Source organism: Pezoporus occidentalis, unplaced genomic scaffold (genome assembly GCF_034315485.1).
Source record: "Pezoporus occidentalis ecotype Australia unplaced genomic scaffold, CSIRO_AGI_Poc_V1 ctg50, whole genome shotgun sequence".
NCBI classification, from domain to species: domain Eukaryota; kingdom Metazoa; phylum Chordata; class Aves; order Psittaciformes; family Psittacidae; genus Pezoporus; species Pezoporus occidentalis.
The window spans coordinates 1,778,535-1,800,891 of record NW_026915836.1 but is presented as its reverse complement, the minus strand read 5'-3'; the positions used below and the strand labels follow the sequence as shown (position 1 = coordinate 1,800,891).

Below are 22,357 nucleotides of genomic sequence, written 5' to 3'. Positions count from 1 at the left end.
CCATGGTGGGTGATGAAGGTATGGAGCCAAGGGGAGGCTGGAGAGACCAGCATTTCCATCTGATGTCCCCATGATTTCCCAAATTTGATGGAATTTGAATGTGAAACACGACCAAACTTCTGTGACAAGTTTTTGGTTGACGAAAATTGAGGAAACTGAAAGATTTAGTTTAGATTGGGCACCCTCTGCCAGGGTCTCACCTAAGCAGCTGTGGCTGCCCCATCCCTGGCAGTGCTCAAGGCCAGGTTGGACAGGGCTTGGAGCAACGTGGTCTAATGAAAGGTGTCCCTGCCCATTGCAATGCCAACAAAAGCAGCCATTTCCACTGAAGGCTGGAGGAACACCCAGTGCCTCTGCCCCACTGCAGGTCCTTGGGTGGTTGGTCCCCCTGAGCCCAAGTGTGAGTAGTGATACGGTAATTCCAATACACAGAGGCACAGCTGGAAGAGTTCATGCTGAACAGTCAATCTCATTGCCAACATCTCCTAATAATGAAGGCTTGAACGTGCCTTCTCAGTAAAACTCTTTAAATAAGGTTTGCAAGCAGTAGGGGGAGAGTTTCTGGAAGAAATACAAATACAGGCCCTCATTCTGAGAACAGTTGCCCAAACTCAGGCTCTTGCATTCAGGTGCCACCTCACTGAATGCCACTGCAAAATCAAGGCTATTTGCTTTAAAAGCACAGAGAAGAACATCTCTTCAAACTGATGCGGTTGTAACTGTGTTTGTTAATTATCCAGGAGACTCTTACACCATGGAAATACAGTCCTGAAGACCGGCAGATAAATGCTTTGGCATTTAAAAGGGGGAAATCGGTATCTGCATTGTATTTGCGGCATGAATAGGACTGTTGGTGTACGAGAAGGTGGGCTCTGTGGCAGGGCTCCCATTCATCTCGCACAAATAGGGGTTAAGAGGATTTACAGATTTACAATGAAAGCACTCACCCGCTTGACAACATTGCAGCTCTGCAGTAATTCCTCAGTCTTGGCTCAGGGAGAAAGGACAAAGCCAATCAACCTCCATCTGAATAAGCGTGTTCAGTAGAGTTTATCTAGACCATGCTGGTCCTTCACCACAACCCCCAGGGATTTACAGCCCAGCACACCAAGGCAACACTTTTAAGGCAAGCATAAAGACCTACGGAGGAAGTACCTGCAGCAGCCATGGACATAACAACCCCACCTTTCACTGAAGGGTATCTTTTCCATGATCTTCAGCACACTCTGCAGTCCTTTCCTATGGGACCTCAGCAGACATTTTCCACATACAGAGAGCTGGCATGTCAGCATCACCCTAGAGGATGGTTTCAGTTTGTTAACTGCTGCTAGGAAAAGGATGCTCATTCCTTTTGCCAACAAACTCAAGCAGCTACAAAGGAGGATCAATGGAAAAGTTAACTTAACTCTTAACTCCTTTCTTCAGGACACATCCATCGTTCCCCTTCCTCACCCACAAAGCAGGAGCAACATCAGAACTTCAACAGATAGGTACACTTTGGTGCATGAATGTACTGGAAGGGCAAGGTCTGCAAATGGCACTCAACAAACACTTTTGCATTGCTAGACTGAAGCGCTTGGTTAATGATTCACCCTAAGGAACCAGGCAGGGAATTAAGGCAAGGAATAAGAGAGCCCATCCTCCTTCCATGTATCGACTGAACTAAGGAGGAAGAGCTCGATGTGGAAACAGTGAAAAGAGTGGAGTGCTGCAGTAAACTCTTCCCAGGAGTCTGACTGGGCTTCTGCAGCAGCTATGGCCAGACCTAAGGAGTCAACCCAGCACCACGTGGACCTTGAGCTTCACTTGGCATGAGAAGAGACCGTATCCTTTATACAGTCATTGCCTCCCAAGTGGGGAAACTGAGGCATAGGAAGCCCATTTGGCTGATTTCTTGAAGGGCAACGGGAGAGCCACAGGCACAGCTCCAGGCCTGCAGTGTTTGCAAAACCCATCTTTCTTCTTATGCCTTCAAAAAACTGCCTGCATGGTAAAGGCCACGTGGAGAGCCATTTTACAGAGGATTGCAAGAAAATGACATACTTGTTGCTTACATGTTTTTGCCCACGAGACAACTTCGATATGCATCGTGAAACACATGCTTTCACAGAAATCCGAGCAGGAAAACCACGTAACCAGGAACAGTAAAATATGCTTCTGCTTGGAGCAGACAACTTTAACAAGGCTGTTTTAATGGGAAGAGGATTTGGTAGATATTCTAGAACTCTGGCAGCCGTTTTTGCTAGACAGAGTTTTATGATATCATTCATTTTAAAGACTGCTAAACTGCAAAAGAACATCAGTTCAGACCCAGCAAAGGCCATACTAACAGCACAGAAGTCTATGATTTCCTTGAGCACTTTGGGAGACACAAGGTCTATCCAGTACTTATTTCTTCCCCATGCACTTGGCTGTTCACAGGACAACCTGAGCTATTAGAATGCTTCCACAAAGGACTGCACAGAATGACCATGTTCCCCTTCCCTTTAGAGGGCTGCGTAAGCAGATAAGTGATTCCATGTTAACTAAGGATTCCCTCTGCCCATAGCCTCCTGCAAGAATGCAGCTATTCTGCTTGAGAAACCACATCCTGCTCTCCATCGTATGTGGATGGGGCTCTGCCAAAAGAGAGAGCCCAAGCCCAGCAACCTTTCAGGACTGCTGATGATCCCTTGAGAGTCCACAGCAAACATTCCTTTGCTGTCCCAACAGCTGGGTCAGTTCTGATGAGCTAGAAAGTTTCACGTCACCCAGGAACGGGACTGACTTTTTAACCAAAGCAGATCCAGAGGTGTGCTTATGGACCAAATACACTCAGCATCCCCTAGCAAAGAAAACCTCTTTCCAACTCAGAGCTTCAGTACAGATGGAAAACTATTGTCCATGTTTTCCCAGGACTTGTGTGCCCAGTAGCGTTTGGAGCCATCATGCAGTAAATCCACGCAGAAAACTGGGAATCCAAGGCACACACACACTATGGAGCACATACTGTGCCTCCACTGAGGGCATTATCACACTTCTGGAAAGTCTTACTCCACATATTGCTTATGGAAGGCTGATCCTGCTGGAAAGTCCTACTGAGTACATACAATTCACACATACACAGTCAAGGACCTCCCAAAGCATCAGGTAACCCATGTAGCACATGGACCATGTTGGCAGCTTAGGCAAGGGAGATTTGACACTTGGATGAAGTCCTGCATCTGCAAATCCTAATAGCTATTAATACAGACAGTAGTAGCACTACAGAGCCCATTTCAGGCCCGACAGCTCTTTCCCCACCTCCTACATGCCTCAGCACATCAGAAAATCAGACTGAAGTGCCTGACTTCTGCCTTCAGCCAGCTGGTTTGCACAGACCTTGTGCTTTGTGATTGGGCATCTCCCACAGCACTAGCAGCTGGCCTCCAGCGCTGCTGACATGGACAGTTGTGTTGGCACCACAGTGACAGATCCCCTGGGTATCACCACACTTCACTCAGAGGATGTCTATGGGTGTTTTGACTTGAAGGTGATGCTCACCCTGTCTGCAGCAGACTGAGGGGCCGGCTGAGGTGCAAACACCTGCAGGAATTGGGCAAGGAGGATTTTGCTGCAAGAAGCAAGTCTGGTTTGAAGTCTGCCCTAGATATCAGTAGGGGAGAGCCTCCAATGCGCAGGCAGAGGCATCACGTCGCGAGCAGTCTCAGTCAAACGTGCCTATTTATGGTGGCAAGTTAAAGGTGCTATGAGTCAGGTGCCTGAGGAGGGATCTCTAATAATACCTTCCAACTGCATGTCATATGTAAATACGCTATGTGGGCAGGAAACGCATGGAATAAGAAGGTATTTCTTATAATCATTTTAAAGGCACTTTGAAAATATTTAAGTATTTAAACTATTTACAGCACAGCAATAGCTGCTGGGAAGAGAGCTGGAAGGAGACCAACTCCTTTTCCCCAGCTTTCTTACTGGCCACTGGGCAACACAAAGTGAATTCCACTCTTCTGCCTCAGTTTCTTTACTTTTACAGCCGCATCAGACAATACTGAACTGTTTAATAAACTGATGTGAGTTTTGCTGATGGAAAGGAATTTACAAAGCCTAGTGTGATTTATAGCAATGTAATACAAGGGTATTTAAACTGTGGCTTCTTCTGACAAAGCAGACAAATTCCTGGCTTTCTTGGTTGGTGTTCATAGCAGATTAACCTACTAGGAGAAATGCTGGAGTGACAGCAAAGAGGAGCAGATGGAAGAGGCAGATGTGCATAGCTCTGCACACAGGAGGTGAGCAGCAGCGGTGGGAGACCTTATTGTGGCATTTCAGCGCCTAAAAGGGGCCTATGGGAAAGATAGGGGCATAGGACAAGGGGCAATGGTTTTAAACGAAAAGAGGGGAGACTTAAGCTGGATGTGAGGAAGAAATTCTTTACAATGAGGGTGGTAAAACACTGGCACAGGCTGAACAGGGAGGTGGTGGATGCCCCATCCCTGGGAACATTCAAGGCCAGGCTGGATGTGGTTCTGGGCAGCCTGGTCCAGTTGAAGATGTCCCAGTTCATTGCAGGGGGTTGGACTGGACGAGCTTTGAAGGTCCATCCAACACAAGCTATCCTATGAGTCTATGTGCCCATCACTGGCTGAGCTACGGCTCCTTGGGACAGCCCATTCTTCTGTCCCCAGCTCCGGCGTGGGAGCACACAGCATAGGATATGCCCATGCAAACTCCAAGAGAAGCCTCTCAAATGGCCACCACGGAGCTGCCTGACCAGAAGGGAATTTCCCAGTAACGGGGAAGAGGACATTTAGAGGTATTTCAGAACCATCTCTTTTAAGAGGGGTTTGAACCTCAGGATGTTTTTGGACAGTGACTCAGGGTGCCCAGTGCACAGCTGGAGCAGGACTGCACACACAATTACAGTTATTAAAGTCAGCCAGCTGTAAAAAAACGCCGCTTCAAAGTGGGAGCCGAGAAACCACAATTATTTCCCCTTCAAACTGTTGAAGAAAAATGTGGTATTCTTTGGTACCAGCATGCAGCAGCGTCTGCAGCAGCTGCACACGTTCAGCTGAAAGGGCTCTGACAAATATAGTTCTGATATTAACAGCCTGGTCAGTACATGAAGATCCATCAGACATGAAACGTGTTACAGACGCAGCTTTCAGGCCCTCACTGTCAGGACAGGCTTTGGACCAGTGATGTAGTCATAGCTACGCTGAAGAACCATTTCGCAAACCCTGGTGTCATCTGCCCTTTCCTTTCCAATTTACCAAGAGAACAAAACTCCCTGACAGAATGACCACTCAAGAGGCTTTCCAGCAAGCACACCACAGAGAAGGAAGCTGTCCTGTATGAATGGATCACATAGAACTGATGTCTCCTCGGTCCAAGAGAGAGAATTAAGGGTGAGGAGCAACTTGATCCTATGCCCTTGGGCCAGGTAAGATGCAGTGTTCCTTGTCCAGTTGGTAACTCCCCTAATGCTTTGGGGTTGAACTGGGGAGGAATGGTCTGAAATAACAGTTGTGTGTGCATGATGCTCTCCAGTTTCCTCTGATAGCAAAATGATCTCTTTTGGAGGGCTCATTACTACTTTTACTAGCTCAAACCCACCAGAACGGGTCTAGTCTGTCTAAATTTCAACAGCCACGATATGAAAGAAAAGGCAGTGAATTACTTACGCTGTTTGTCTCTGTGCCAGCTTCCAAAACAAAACTCCAAGTCAGTTTTTAAATATGTCTACATTTTTAGCCACAATTACACACAGGCAGCACAGAGACACATAGGACTTCATCCAAGGGATAACACAGGTAGGAGAATTACCAAATTTCACGTTTACATGACCTGGTTTAATCACCTTCATGAGGTTGCAGCCTTTCTGTTGCACGAGTGAACGCTGGGATGAGCATCAAAACTCTTTGGAGTGTGCCCTGAGGGAGAAATCTATACAATGAACAGTCACCTATGAAGTCCCCTGCAGCTGGTTTCACTTGGTGGAAGACAGCAGGCTGAACTTGTGGCCATCTCAGTACCATAACAGTATGTGTTGAGCAAGAGGTCTTTGCTACGGCCAGGTACAACTCCTTTTGACAAGCGTGCTCCAGGATGACCGTGTGTGTCACCCTAAAAAAGTTCTTTTGACTGCAAGTACCCATGGATGACCTGGGAGCAATGGGGAATGCCGGAGCACAGTCCCAGCAAACTTGCTGAGGACAAAGAGTGAGCTGAGTCAACCCATAACGTGATAGCGTGACAGAGGATGAGAACACAGGCAGTGTAACAGGCTACCAAGCAGTGCTGGGTTCCAAGCCAGATGTGGTAACCAAGGAATAATGGGGGCTCAAGCTTTCCTTCAACAAATGCACAAGAAATCTCTTATTTGGATGGGTGACCTAATGCTAGCAGGGAACAAAGCACAGCTGTGTTCCTGAAGGACCGTGGCCTCACAGAGAGGGACTAGAACAGCATGTCCGTGCTGTGGGGCATCTATGACCACCTTCCCCACATCACAGCTCCTGCACGAACAACGCACAAACACACAGCTCAAAAGCTGCAATAATCTGACCACAGGCTGGGGAGCCAGGCTGTGGGGTGCACCCCAGAAGGTAGCCACGACCACTTCACAGCCCCGCTCAGACAGGCAGTGCTGTGCAACCCAGTCCATCACTTCTGACTCTGGTTACCCAAGTTCCCAAAGTAAATCAAAACACACCCTCAAAGCTTTCCCTTCAGTCCCCATTACAAACTCATACTAATTTCTCATCTCAAACAACAGCATTGAATCACTGTAGAGTAAACCAATTCAATCAACACAATACACAAAAGTCATTAAAACCTGAAGCTTCAAATTCCAAATTTCTAGATCTAAAAGCCACCCATACGGAAAACTGCAGGCAACATGCTGATCCAGGGCTGGTTTGCACTCTTCATTAGGGACTGCAGTGATAGGACAAGGGGTAACGGGTTAAAACTTAAACAGGGGAAGTTTAGATTGGATATAAGGAGGAAATTCTTTCCTGTGAGGGTGGTGAGGCACTGGAATGGGTTGCCCAGGGAGGTTGTGAATGCTCCATCCCTGGCAGTGTTCAAGACCAGGTTGGACGAAGCCTTGGGTGACATGGTTTAGTGTGAGGTGTCCCTGCCCATGGCAGGGGGGTTGGAACTAGATGATCTTAAGGTCCTTTCCAACCCTAACTATTCTATGATTCCAGACTCTCATACCACTCAAAGAATCCAAGAATCCATTCTTTCCCCAGGTTCCAATACCTGAAGGCCCATTGCTCATGCCAATCACATCGTCGAACTCCCTCTGAACATGTGTGCTCACTAAGAACAACTGCATACTAAGTTCCGGGAGAGGGGAAGCTGGAGATATATATCTATGCACAAGCACAGTAGATTAAGCAAGCTGTAGAATGAAGATGCAGGTTTGGAAGATCGTTCCGTATAGGAAAATGTTGCAAAAAGATTTTAAACTCCTTCTGTGTATTTACTGATTAGTTCAAAAAGCTTTAAGTGAGGGCATTTCCTTCAAGTTTTCCAGCCTTTTCCTCATACGTGCAAAGAGATGGGTTTGGCATAGAAAAGCATCCTCTCGAGTATGACTTCAGTAGGCTTGAAACTTTCTAGAAGATTGATTAATAAAGGAAGTATGTGCCTGCTGAGACACATTTCACTGCATCCCACTTGAAATGTAACCTGCAGCCAGCTACACAATGCCCAGCAGCATGTGCTTTGCTTACCTTGTGTCTGGAGCCAATGTAGCGTATTTCCCCCCTCATTAAAGTCATTGATTGAGTGTGTTTCCATAGCACATCACAGAGGTGTTCTTTTTCCGGGAGCGGTGCTCATTTCCACAGGCTATTTCACGTGGTAGACACCCCTGCTACCCCTGAGCCTCAGCAAACAACAGGGTGAAGCATTCTGCAGCCCTTAAGAGAGCAATGAGCAGGGTACCCTTCTGTTCAAACCACACCATACCTGGTGATGATCTGTGGTGAGATGCAGCCACAGTTCCAGGTAGCCACTTTCCTCACCCAGTCCATCTGAGCTGTCCAAGCTTTGGTGAGCTCTATTCTAACCACATTTGGTATTTCCATCCTCTCACTTTTGTGGTGGTGTCACAACCAGTTCTTTGGGCCCAAGACCTTTAGATATAAAATGGCTGAGCCCTGGTCACCTGATGTGGAAGATCCTCCCAACCACTTCCATGGTGTCCAAACAGAAAACCAAAACGCTCCTCAACATCCAAGATAAAATGGGATGATTCAAATCTGAACATCTGCAGGTTTGGGAAAGATAAAGTAGCACAAATCAAATTCACCTCAGAAAAGCAAGTGCAAAGGGTAATTTTGTCAAAACAGAGATGGTATAGGGAGGGCATGTACTGCTCACCCTTCTCATCCATCTGACAGCCATCAGAATGGTTGCCAGAGGCTCGGTGATCTGATCTTCCCAGTTTAAACATCCCCTAAGGAAAGAGGTTGTAAATATCATAAGAAGAGAAAAGCTAAAACACAATGAAAATAAGTGTTCCTAAGTCCTTAAGGTTTCCAACTGCTGCAGGATGGAGGCAAAAGAAATAGCGTTTGAGCAGCAACAATGGCTGCAGACAAACTTTCAACTAAGAAGCTCAGACACCAAACAGCGTGCCAGAACGAAAGGGGAGCAACATGCCCTTGGGGAAAAGAGATGACTGGACTTCAAGCAGAGAATCTAATTACTTGGCTTTGGCATTCACTGCTGCTGTTAATTAGGGTATCTCCCAACAGAAAAGCAAAGCCAGGACTGAACAGTGAGGACCATATGACTCACAGACTGCGGGCAATGAATGGAGCTTTGAGTGGAGATGCTGATTTGGGAATCTGTGAGCAGGTCTGAGATTACTGGTTAGCTAATTGCTTCATTATTTTTGACAAAACTTAAGAAATTATAAGCTATTACTGGCTCAAGTTACAACAGAAACAATGAGAATAGATATTGTCTTGAGAAAACCGAGAGAAGCCCTTTAAAATGCTCCTTATACAAACTGAAGGCAGCCTGCAGCTCAGAGCACCGATAGCTCACGATATGGGTGCAGACACGTTACCTTTCTACTCCAGAAAGGGCACAGCCTGAGGGAAGCCCTGTTCAATTACTCTTAACCAAGGCAGCTGGGCAGAGTCTCTTACCTTGCACACGACAAGGAGGATGCCAAGAACCGGCCCTGTTAGGACAGAGGGATGTGGTCGGGAGGCTCGCTCAGGCAGGAGCCAAGCCAGATTTTCTCCTGTGAACCTGAGACTCCTGGCTACAGGAGGGCAGTAAAAGCTCCCTAACTATAGAGAGTGAAAAGCAGGGCTGGCCACCTGAGCCACTCTGTCCAGTCTGAGATGGGGATCCACCTGCAATCGGTCTCCCCAAGAAGCAAAGGAAGGCTGAACCACATTCAGAGCCTGAGACCACCTTAGGCTGTTTCATGAGGCGGCGCTGGTTCGAAGAGGAGCACAAGGATTAGAAACGGAACCTTTGTTAAAAGGGTCTAAACTGACAGAAACCAGGACCAAGGGCAAGTTCTAGAGAGCACCAATGTCCATGAAGTCTATAGTGCAGTAAACGGTGACCTGCTGGGAAGTGACTTCGAAGGCATCCACCAAGAGCCGCAGCCAAGTCTTGTTTCAGGGCACCTCTTGGCTTTTCTCGGCAACTGTATCTCTGAAGCTGGTGCCAGTCTTACATTCCTGTGGGAGATACCAGACACCTGAGACATTCAGGAGGTCTTAAAGCAACACAGATACCAGCCTTGGAAATGGCTCCTTTGAAGTCCATGCTGGAATTGTTTACACGTATTTTCCCTTCTTTTCCTTTCCTGCGCAGTGTGAAACATCTCGTTGAGGTGACGCCAGCGTAAGGATTAAGGCTCCTTGAAGTACGGAATCAAGCTGAAGCTAAAAGACTTCCAGAGAGAAACAGCTGAAGCCATGGATGCTTCTTGCAAACTCTTGGCTCACAGGCGGCTTCCCACAGGCTTTTTCCTGAACAGCATAAACACTGGCAGCACTCATCTGATGGTCAGCAGTGGCTCCGACACATCTGGAACAGCTTAAAGCCGCAGCCTCCATGCAAAGCCATGCCCGTAGACACAAGGAAGCAAATTTTCAGTTAAAACAGAAAGGTTTGATAGCTAAAAAAAAAAAAAAGAAAGGGTGAAAGTGTCCTCCAGCGACAATGCATGCACCAGACTGGGGAGGGGGGAAAAGGAGTACTCTCATGAACATTGCTGGGGCACAAAACTAACTTGGCTTAAACATGAGGCACCCGTATGCCCAGAGTATGAATGGTTATACAAGCAATTGCTTGAAGGAGAAGTCTGGCTCTTTTCTTCTTGGCACATAATGAAACCAAAGACAAATGGTGTCTAAATAAAACAGGGTGCTTCTGTAGTACAGAATGATAACAATCTCAGCAGTTCACTGGCTCATGCCAGGAAATTCTCCCCGCATGCTGCTTGCAGGTTATCAGCCTTATCAGATGGGATACAAAAACCAAAGTGACAGAAGCGAGGAGGCAAAAAACAGTGTCTCCAGAACAGAGCTTGCATGTAGAAAACAACACTTTACGTGGGGAAAACCCAAACTATGGCTTGACAACGGGCTGGGTTAGGAAATAAAGGGCATATGGCGCTCAGTACCCCACATACCTGCGTATCATATGTATTGTGTCAGTTGTCACTTCAGCTAGAACACTGAATTACAGTACGGAGAGGACACATACCCACCTCAGCTCTACCACTTGGTGAAGGGTGTCAGACATTCCCAAGTAACACAGACTAGTTCTATTATGCTGCTCTTGCCAAAGCACTAAGTATTTCACAAACAGATAAGCATCATCATTCTTCTTTCACTAAAGGGAAACCTGAGCTAGCAAACATGTCCAACTTACCCCACATCTAGCAAGCCCGATTCCCAAGCAGCTTTGTGACCTTCTGACAAAGTCCACGTTGCTCTCTTAAAACCGAGATGATTTTACATATTCTTCCTAATATAACAGATAAGAGCTACAACTTACACTATCCTGACAGTTAGAAACCCTATATATAGCAATTTTTAGTCACTTTTGTTTCAATAAGAGATGACAAAAGCCCTGCTGAAGGTTACAACCTTGACTGCCCAGATGCCACAGGACACCTGATGGGTGAATGAAGTGAGAACAGCCTCACGAGCAGGTCGTATCAGTGCTACTCCAACCATACCTGAACTAGCCCATTGACTACTGGGAAGCTCACATCTGGAACCATATTGATGCTCCTTACACCACCAGCTGCTTCAGACACCACAAACCCTTCTCACAGATTCATTTACCTCCTAGATAAATATTATCTCATAGATAAAAGCAGCAGGAACATTGCTTCAGGAATCTGTACTGTGTTACTCTTGTGCTGCTTCTCAGCATTAGGTGTGAGCAGCTCATGTGGGCAATTCAAAGCTCAAGAACCACTAGGGGTATGTATTCTCTTCAGCACATCTTACACCGGTGGTAGCCAGGCATGCTCATTCTAGGGCCTCTCATATTTACTCTATATACCTATGTATTCTATTCTAGACACCCATGTATTTTCTGGCACCCGGCAAAGTCACAACTCAAAGAGCTTTCTGAGACAGACTCAAATTCCCTCCTCTAGGGACAGGGACACAGAAGAGACTGATTCCAGCAACCTTCGCTTCAGATCCCCTGGGCGTTTTGAAACCATTGTGAAATACCATTGTGCCTGCCTTTTCCTTACCTAAACACTCAAGATACTGAAATCATAGAATGTTATGAATGATGATCTCTGCCCTAAGTTTAACAGAATTAGAACTCTCTGTATCAACCTCACCACTAAGGTAAGCCAGTGCCTGTAACTTGCGTTTATTAATCAACTATGGATTTATTTCAGCAGAGTTTGACTCTGGTCTTAATGAAGATGTTTCAATGAAGTAAAACTACAAAGGTAACCTCTACATAAAGCAGCCAAAACCCCACCGTTTTGTTTTCAGTTTTTTTTCTATTAGTTCACTAAGTGATGAGATATAAAGACTCCAAAAAGGTGCCTAGACTACACGTATTTTTAGGAGCAATGCTCTAGAAAACATATAATTAACAGATTCAGCCTAAAATAGCTGCACAGAGCAGCCCACAATACTATTTCAGCTTGTCACACGGCTGTTCCTGTGCCCACTACAACTGCTCACCAGCAGCATTTTGCCCAGTTGCCATAATCCGCACTGATGTGCTGTAGGAATTGCTCCCATACGGCACAAAGGAGACACTCAGATGATACATACATCTGATCCTTCAGCTTGTGCTCATGGGGGCTGTGCTCCAGAATAGTTATGTCTCAGAAACCATGTTCTTGGCCCATAACTGGGGGGGGGGGGTGTGTGGTGAAAAACCTTGAGATTTAAGTGAAAACTTGCTAATTTAGGAGCTTGCTGGAATTTCAGTGTGGCAAAACTTCTTAAGACGATAATTATCAGTCTCTGGATGTCTTCACTCGAGTATTTTAGATGCAATAGAAATGGACCCAAATAAACTGATTATTCTGTTCTAACTGCTTATCTCTGACATGCATGACAACTATATCGGTAAAAAGATGTATTTACAGTACAGACTTCAAACCAACTCCTGAAAATGACAACTTTTTTTGGCTCCTAAACAGATATAAAAAGCAAGCACTCTGATAGCTTATACCCCATTTATTAAGACAGAGCCATCTATTACTTAATACACTGGCTGGGTAGCCATAAATCACATTCTTTTCTTACTATATTAAGATGCGAGACAGCTTGGCAACCAGATAACAAAGACAAATTAGGCAGGGTGAAGAAACATTTAAGCTGCAGCGGGTTAAAATCCATCTGAACTAGGGAGACCTGAGCCAGCGCCGTTACACAAGGTGCTGGCATCGGGCACAGCACACTTGCCAGCCAACTCCTCGAGTGCCTGGCAGGCCTGCCAGGGCCCCTTCAGCTGGAATGTCGGGACAAGGTCCGGGGACCGTCTGGGTGCTGCTTTTTTGGACACCTACCAAAGAGCACATCACCAAAACTACAGTTTTTCTGTGCAGGGATCGCATAGGATTTTATTTCTTTTTTAAAGAATGAAGGCTTTTGGTACGAAAGTTTATAGTGCAATCTGAATGAATTTGTGCCCACAGTGTTCGTTCTCCCAAAACAGCTGAAATACAACTGCGTAGGAATACCCTATCTCCATACAGATATTACGACACAGTGCTTATACAGTTGGTGACTACATAGATTCAGTTTTAATAACTGTATCTTTGTGCTTTCATAAAACTACAAGTACAAAAGCAAGAAGTGACAAAGCAGCCAACTACTTCCAAGTATCCTCCAAAAGCCATTAAAATTGCTGGCGCTCTAAAAGGTTAATATACCTTATTGCACAGGAAGCACACACCGCGTTCCATGTAACAGCTGCTCAGAGAAGAACAAAACCCACTTCTGCTTCCTCCTTGCCAACTTGCCACCGTTACAGCTGCTGAGAAAGCAAGAGAGGTTACTCCAGACAAGCAAGTGCAGGTCTGTTTCTGCTTGTCAGTAGTAGCTATGTGCTTCACAAGATGTGCAACATTAGCTGTATCACACATGCTCAATTATGCATTTCTTTTGTCTATGGAAGATAGAGAAAAAGGGGTCAAGCACCAGGAGCTTCAGCTCATAAATACATAGTGTTGGCCCAAAGAAACCTAGCTGATAACAGCTGTAGCTTTAATGCAGATTTACAAAGGGACCATTCATTCAGCTTGAAAAGCCAATACACAATAATTACCTTGATAACAAGAGAGTTGAAGACAGTACCAGGTTAACATCCTATTGATACATGAGTTTTGTAAATTGAGCGTTTTATAAAAATAAGGCAATGCTTCATTGAAATAACAGAATTTGCTTCTTGAAACAACTACTTTTAAGTCTGTATAGCGACATGCAAGCAAAATCAAGTAAAAGCACCAGATTTCAGTCTGTAAACAACTGTAAGGTTTAAGTCATCAAGAGGTGCTTATTTTTTTCTTTAAAAGTCTCGATTTAAGACATAAGGGGGGGGGAACTTCAAAACCATTTCAAGAGATCTTTAGCTCACTGCAAAGCATTTACTTTATGCATCTTGCTGTGAAAACACAAAGTCTTTTTCTATCCTCAGCACCAGCATTTTCAATTGAAAAAATAAAAGGAAAAAAACCCAAAACCCCCAAACCTTAAAATCCTGACATTTTAAGGCAACTGCCTTTGGTACACACATCCATAGTGAAGCTAAATGATTCTTCGTACATCAATATTGCAAAAAGGGAGAGCAATGAGCAGCATTCTACCATGCTTCGTCAGAGTTAACACTTTAAATGCCAACTGATTTTATGTCAGTCTACCGCAGTTATGAACATAAAGCCTCCTTCGGTCACAGGCAGGAGACAAGTGTTTAACGCACACCAATCAACTAGCTGTAATATATAAATACAGCTGAAGTTACAAGTAAAATAGTCCTTTTATTTTGAATGTATTCCAAGCACAAAGAGAATTTTTAGAATCCCAATGTATTAATGCTCACAATATTGGTGTACTTCAGGTAGCTTCAAATAAGAACATGAATGTATACATGCTTGGAGTAATCTTCTATTTATATATATATATAGGCTATGTAGATACTTGCAGACTGAGGTTTGGCACATACATGGTCACTTCACAACACTTAAGGAAAACGAGACTCAGCCTCAAATGGGAATGATTTTCAAAGGACACAAATCTGGTTATGTTGGAAAGAATCACAGAAGAGGCAGTTCATATAAAAACCAGAAAACCCCCACATGCTCCCTGCATATTCATCTCTCTGGTACTCAGCAACTTCTCACCTCTCAGGTCCGGTCTTCCATGCAACTCTGCAGCAGAGACAAGCTTTAAAGCGTTCTGCAAACATTTTGGCTAAACCAGGTTTGCATCAGATAAATTCAGAATCTTTGCTTGTTTCCAAGTAGTGCAGAACCTTAAATACAGACTTAAGGATGAGAGCGAGTGCCAAGACGACAATTAGCAAAGGCTTAAATTCATCTTGTCAAATGAATACGCCGACAGGTCTAAGACAGCATGCTTCTTAAACACCATCAATTTGTGAGCAACAAATCTTCAAATACACAAAATTCAAAGTACATAAAATGCAAACCACAACTTTATAACTTACTCTCTTAAATAAGAATTAATTCTGACAAGTAATACCTGGACAAATGTCTACTCTTTAAGAGTATTTTCAGGAGAGCTATGCCTTCAAAGCCGGTAAGGTATCCCAACCCATAGACCCTCGTGTATAGGTAAAATACAGTATAGTTACATCTCTCCAACTTCATGGGGACATAAAGACCGATTTCTAAAACCATCTGGATTTAATATCCTCGTATTTTAAATTGCAATTGTTCTACAATCAATGATCCAGTCAGAGTAAAAAACCTCCACACGCTGTATGTCAGTGCGTTACGGACAGTTTCACTTACACAGTAGTTTTCCAATGCCAGACAGCATGTTATATGGAAATTGTAATTTCCTTGTTGGTAAACCGGTGCTGTTGCCAACCTTCAAAAATATAACGACGTGTATTTTTAAGGAACGAAAACATCAAGTTGTGCTGAGTATTCCAAGATCTTAACTCGCACATAGTACCCGCCACATCCCCTGTTCTTTTCCAATCTGGTCAAAGATCTTTGTAAGGCTCTTTGCAAAACAGTCCTATTGAGTAAGCCCTTTCTATGTAGCCTTTCCTGCAGAAAGGACAACCACCTTGACAGAGCATTTTGCAAGACTGAGTCTCAAATACTTACCTGTCATGAAATCAAATCAGATTAGAATCATGCTACCATACCTTATTACACTGAATCCTATCAGTGGTTTGCGCACATCTTTGAAGATGACATGCATAAAATATTCTAAATGAAATCAGAAGGTCAAGGTGTAGTCCTCAAACAGAAAGCAGGAATTGCATTCTCAACATACCAACGTTTTAGTGCCTTTAGAACTGAAAATGTACTCATTACTGCAACTCGAGTAGCCAACGCTCAAGCCTACTATAATTTAAAATGTGATTATTTTTAGCATAACCACACTAGCAGGTTATTCTGTATATTTCAGTGAAGCAAAGCTTTAACCAAGTTGTTAAGGAAAGAGATCATTCCTTTTTCGTGTGCTTTAAGGCAGCAATAAATCCTCTCCATACAGATTATTTACACAAATGCAAGAGCAAACTTTCTGAGATAAGGGTTTGGGGTTTTTATTTCTTTTTTTTTTTTCTCCAAAGATTTCACCACATGATAAAAAATGAAATGAACGTGTACTCCTGACCACATTGATAATGTCACAGCTAGAATCTCATCAGCTACTTTATGACAAGGAACTGCAACGGGTGTAAACAAAGAACAGGTCCCCACATTGGGACAAAGCTTGGCTGCAGGCTGACTGCACGATAGTAATATTGAAAGCAAGATTTAAAGTAAACTCGTCTGGAATTCAGATCCAACGGAGGGAACAGTGAGAACAACACAGTGAAGGTACACTTAGGTGCAATTTCATGCTGGTGACTTTGTTTTTCTGCTTTTTATGCTTCGAGCAGGTTTGAAACCAGGAGTTGCATATCCAATGACACACACAATTCAAAACTTAAGTGACCATTAGCACATTTGTACACATACTTACATAAACTTGGTATTTACACACTCTAAACAAAGTTCCATTGTAACAGTTTAAGTCTTTTTAACACATGAAAGATAAGCTACTACAAAGAATGCATAACGAGATCACAAATTTTCCACAAGCATATAAACACATGTTTTAAAGTGCTTTCTGGGTGCTTCAGATTAACCCCTTGCAGTATGAGCTTCCATGTAGTGCTGTTCCAGTCATTACAAACATTAATCGTTCTCCTCCAGGTGCATTGTGAGTTCAAGGAAAACAACCACACCACTGATGTAAAGGTTTTAAGCTCTACCAACATAAACATACACATTAAGTTCAGATGAAGTTGTCAAATACACTTTGGTTTATCATAGCTTGGGATAAATATCTGATAGAACAGAAATTGCACCTCTCCACTCTTCTTACTACAAACAAAGACCCCAACATAAATTGACAGTATTCTTTGGTAAAAACAGGACATTTGGCCAGTTTGCGCATACATCTATTTATTAAAATAGTCTAAAAGTGAACAAATGCCACCGCTGTACTGTCAACTTACAGGAATAACCATTCCTTACGCAGTGGGGGGTATCAAAAGCTTAGCAGTTAGCCAATATAAGAAGCTGAAACACCTTCAGCAACCATTAAAGGGGATAGATAAAGTTTTAGAATACTTCCTGCTTAACATTTATCCTTTACGTTACAAAAACCTGCAAAATGCTCTACGCCTGCAGACACATCCGTTACTTTGCAGTGACTACAGAAACATTATTGAAGGGTGTACACTGCCAGGTTTCTGATAAGCAAGGAACAAAACCCAGGACTATGGTGTGCTGACTAACCAGTCTTCAACTGCACAGTGTTTGTGCGTTACCTATGCTAAGTACTAAGAAAAGCCTATTAAAAATTCAGTTAACTGCTACAAGTTACGTGAATATATAAAAACAGAGCAGATATACAAGTATAACACTGAACATACTGTACTTTATTAGCACAAAAAAAGCCAGAACAAGGCACAGCAAGCAGAAAAATACATCAAGAGAAGGGTTAGTGTAGCATACAAGAATAACGTTTATTGTAGTTGCAGCCAAAATGTTCCCTACCTCGCACAGGTCACTGCCATAGAGAAGTAAGTAATAACACACTGTAGCAGCTGGTAAAGAAACTAGGGAGCACTCGGAATTCGTACAAAACATGAAACAGGGGTCAGGGCATTCCAATAAAATTTTAGTGCAAAACCATCCAAGACAGAACTATTTTCGGTTCCATCTCCAATTAAATAAGCAAACAGAACTTAGAATCTTGTTTCTAAGCGATCTGTTGAAACTATCATCAGTGCATATTACTTTAAGGTATTTTTAAAAGCGCAAATGGAAAGATATTTACAAATAAAGTGTAACAGTACCTTTGAAACCTGACATTTATTTCAGATATGTCAGATTTTGCGTTCTGGTTATAATAATTCAACCACTTGTAGCTTTCTCCATAAAAATATCAGACGACTTTAAATAATTAAACATTATTTTTCTCTTCACTATTACCTTCCATTGTCAGTTACTTGCAGGCAGGCCATCAAATTCTGGTTTAGGAAAAAACACCACCTTTTGTTGCATGGCAATAATCTAATCTCCTGTCCTGTGGACTGAATCAGCAATTCACACTGGAAGGTACTTAACTGTCCAAGACAGTATTACTTTTGCTAACAATGCCACTTAAATCTCCAAGTGTTTAAAACAGAATTACAGTACTGAGCAGGCATATTCAAGTCTTAATGACTAGGAAACCTTATACACTGAGAAATGCATGATTCATTTGTTAGCGTGAAAGCACCATTAACTCTTAATGGACTGCTTCTAATGAACTGCTCTTCATTAAAGGAAAATAGCCTTAATTCGCTAGTATTTGGGAACTTGTCTGTGAGCTAAATCAGTACTTTGAGTAGTGGAGAGCTTTCAAGAAGATCATTTTATAAAAATATTTCAAATATTAGCAAAAATGCTCCTCTACTAAAGCCTTTCTTAGCATTACATGAATGCCCCATGGAAAATGCCTCATAGTTTCTTCATCCAATTACTACAGCTCTAAAAGGGAAACAAAAATATTTAGAAATTAGCAAAAATATTTTCATTAGGCCTTAATGAAAAACGTGCAGAATTGTGTCTGCTTACTGTTTCCAAGAGGCATCATAACTTAGTCTGATTAACAGCAGGCAGCATCTGACAGGATACTAACACTCAGCTTAAATAGGATATTGCAGAAAAGCTAGACGCTGTTGGTGCGCTTGCTGCAGTTAAACTGTAACACACACACACAAAAAAGCATATTCTAGAAGCTTATTCCGATTTCTTTTTACTTTGATTTTATAGGTTCCCGCTCCAGCCATCGCACCCTGACTTTTTGTTTATAGTGATACTCCTTGAGAAAGTCTTGCAACATTGAGGGTAGAGGAAGGTCATCAATTCCATCATACGTAGTGCACCTGCAGATTACTGCCCGGCAGATATACTGCAGACTAAAGGGGAAAGTCCTGTTCAGAGATACAGTAAGTAATGGTTCAAAGAACATGCAAGAGCTAGGGTCTTTGTAGTGTTCCAGAAGCCCTGTAACCGTGGAGGAGTGAAATACACAGGGATCGTGGGCATCAAAACTAAAGTTGTGATTCCACTGCTCAATGCGTGCGTGTAGCGATCGGTTGTAACGACGGAAGCTCACAGAGAAGAGGTAGTCCTCCTGCGCGGAATCCCTGAGCAAAAAAGTGCCTTCGGGTTTACCCTCCAGAAGTGCTTCTGCTTCATAGCGGTCCATCACACCCCAGTAACACGGGTTACCTGTGATCTGAAGTAAGTCTGGCACGAGGCAATGGATGTAATCGATTTGAGTGTGCACTTTCCAAGCCCCCTGCCTACTGATATGGCCGTGGCCCTCTCCAGACATCTGTCGCTGCTTCTGCCTGCGTGACTGCAGACAGAGCGTTGTTGTGTCCTCTTCAGAGTCACAGTTCCCTGGAGGTGTGAGGTTTTTGTCCCCGGTCAGCTCAGTCATACCGGGGGCTAACTTTGGTCCCAGTTTATACAACGGATTAACCTGTGCTGTAGCTTCAAAAGTATGTATTTGGGCATTGGGAGGGGGATCAACCCCTTCTTCAATACTAAGTCTACGTCTCTCTCTGAGCCTGTCTTCTTCATCTTCTGTGGAAACCAAGGAAGGATCAAATGTGTCAAAAAAAGTTGAATGAGGACTCACAGGAGCTGTGTGTTGTTTAATCAGATGCCACTTCTGAGCCAGATCTGAGCCTGCAGGAAAAGGGCATTTCTCAAGCATTAGTTCAGAGAGATGGATCTTTCTTTTGTTGGAAAACAGAGGTTTGGACTGCTTGCTGTAAGTTCTCATGGGAAAACACAGCCCAACGGTATCCTGCAGACGCTGTCGCAGAGAACGGCTACCTACTGTCCTGCTTGACACTGCATCCATATCATGGACAGAGCTCACCCCGTACCTTCTCTCCCTCCTCTGCAAACCACTTCGTGTTCTACCAATTCTTTTTTCAGTATCCAAGGAGCTCTGGGTTTTGGTAGAGCAGGAATGCTTCTTCTTCCCACCCCAAGGGGCATGCCGAGAGTAAGAGTCCCTTCGAGCAAGCCTAGCTCCCGTGGTGACACACGAGTCATTCTCTTTCTCAATGCTTATTTCAACAATCTGAGGGATTTCCGTGACGCAGTTTTGGTTCCGCCTTGCTGAATTCTTTGAAGGGCTTAAACCTAATTGCAAAGCAATGTTTTCTCTCAAAGGGCTACTGGGTTGTTGTTGAGCCAAATCAGTTATCTGGATAGCTTTCTCTTTAGCAGATGAGCAACTACTGGAGTTCACAACCACATTTTCATTTTGGCTTCCACCCTCATGACTGAAGAGATTCTGGCACCTGTATTTGAAATTGTTCCACATCTTTCCCACTTTATCCATGGATTATGTTATCTAAATTCAAGAGAAGAAATATTAACATAAAAATAGAGTTAAAAAAGAGGCTACATCTTCAGTTATCAATAAAGTTACAGGCACAAAATGACTGTTAATTGAAAACACTACATTTTAAGAAGTGCTCTATTGTTCATATGGCTATGTGGAAGTGTCACACGTCACACCGTTCTGACAGTTAGAAAAATCCCATAAGAAAATGTTTAGGAAGTGACAAGCATTTTATTTACAAGCAGGCCCTCCCCATTTTTTCTGCACGTAGAGTTGGGTTTGATGAACAGGAAATACACAGTCTGAAATTCTTCATTTTAGGAAGAATCTGTAAGTCACATGTAAAGTATGACCTCCCTAATAAGCTTCCAATAAGCAGCAGTAAAACAAACCCTGAAAAAGAACTGTTTATGACACTCCAAACCATGACAGCAGTTAGTGAAATCCAACAAGCACACTGCAAATGCCCAAATACACCATTTAAAAGCAAAAGCTCCAGCCACAGGTCAGATAAATTCCAAGCTATAACTGTCAAGATTATAAAAAAGTGCACAAAAAATGAAATTTAGGGAAAAAAAAAATAAAATTCAACATTCTTAGATGAGGCAATTGCCAAAGACAAGGAAAGGCAATAAGCTATGAGCAGAATTGTAGAATTATAAAGTCTCTCATAAATTAAAGCCACACATATGAAACACTTAAAAACAAAAAGAGGAACTGCCTGACTTTATTACTTAAGATATAAAAGAATGAAAGAGCTAAGGAGCTTTACTATCTTTAGTAAGAGCACTTAAAAAGAAACCAGCTTGCAGCAGAAACACAATGACAGTGAATCATGAAGATACAGTCAAAAGATACAAACATTAGCAGTGTGTATTCTGCAACTACTTCTTTAGAAACAGTGTGATAATTGGAACAAGACTGCCAAAAACTCAAGACTGCCCTAGGACAGAGAGAAACAGGCTAATTCTCTACTAAGAAAGTCAGGCAATGCCAAGCTAAATTAGATCTAATTAAGTTCTGAGAGAAGTGCTAAACTTAAAGGACTGAAACATGCCATCTTATCTAATTTAACTCTTAAGGGAAACTGCTCTGTCCTTTGGAAACATTACTTCAAGGCAACATCCCTCTGTTCCTGCAGTTCTTTTCTGATCACAGCTAGAAAGGGATCTGGAGCAGGGATTGAACACACTGGGTCTCATTAAATAATGTGGATAATAAGTAAGCAATGCTCTAGTGATTCAGTCTAGAAGTCCCTTAAGATAAAGCACAGCTGTAAACCCATGACTTTATAGCAGAATCCACCGGGACTGAGGAAGAATCAGAGGTACAGCTTACATCAGAATCATGGCAGGATAATGAACGTGAAACACGTAACTGTTACAGGAACAGAAAGCAAAAGGGACAAATACTTTCTTCTCCACCCGGTCCTTAGATAATTCAGCAAACCCAGCAAGCAAGGCATCTACATCTAACTGCATAAAGTAAAACCTTAAGACTTCAGTGTGGATGCAGGGAGGTGGCGAGGGGGAAGCAGGGAAAGCAGGCCTTAACAGTCTCTGGAAACTACTGGTACAAGTTAGCTAGAACACAATGCTACTGACAATATGAACAACACCCAAGTAGTTATTAAGGAGGGAAACACTTGCAGAGAAGTGTTATAGGTAACAGATGCTATAGAGTTCTGTGCATAGGTAAAAGTGTGTAAGCAACTGAGCAAACAATGTCTT

General features: G+C 43.2%; 1 protein-coding gene across 1 annotated transcript in view; it reads right to left on the bottom strand.

Annotated features, from left to right (window-relative positions):
* Positions 1-16,247: 16,247 nt before the first annotated feature.
* The window catches only part of SOCS5 (suppressor of cytokine signaling 5), a 33,382-nt gene continuing 27,272 nt past the window's right edge, over positions 16,248-22,357 (bottom strand). Inside the window, exon 3 of the mRNA XM_062637011.1 lies at positions 16,248-20,636. Coding sequence (XP_062492995.1) covers positions 19,014-20,624 — 1,611 coding nt within the window. The 5' untranslated portion in view covers positions 20,625-20,636 and the 3' untranslated portion in view covers positions 16,248-19,013. The remainder of the gene's footprint in view (positions 20,637-22,357) is intronic.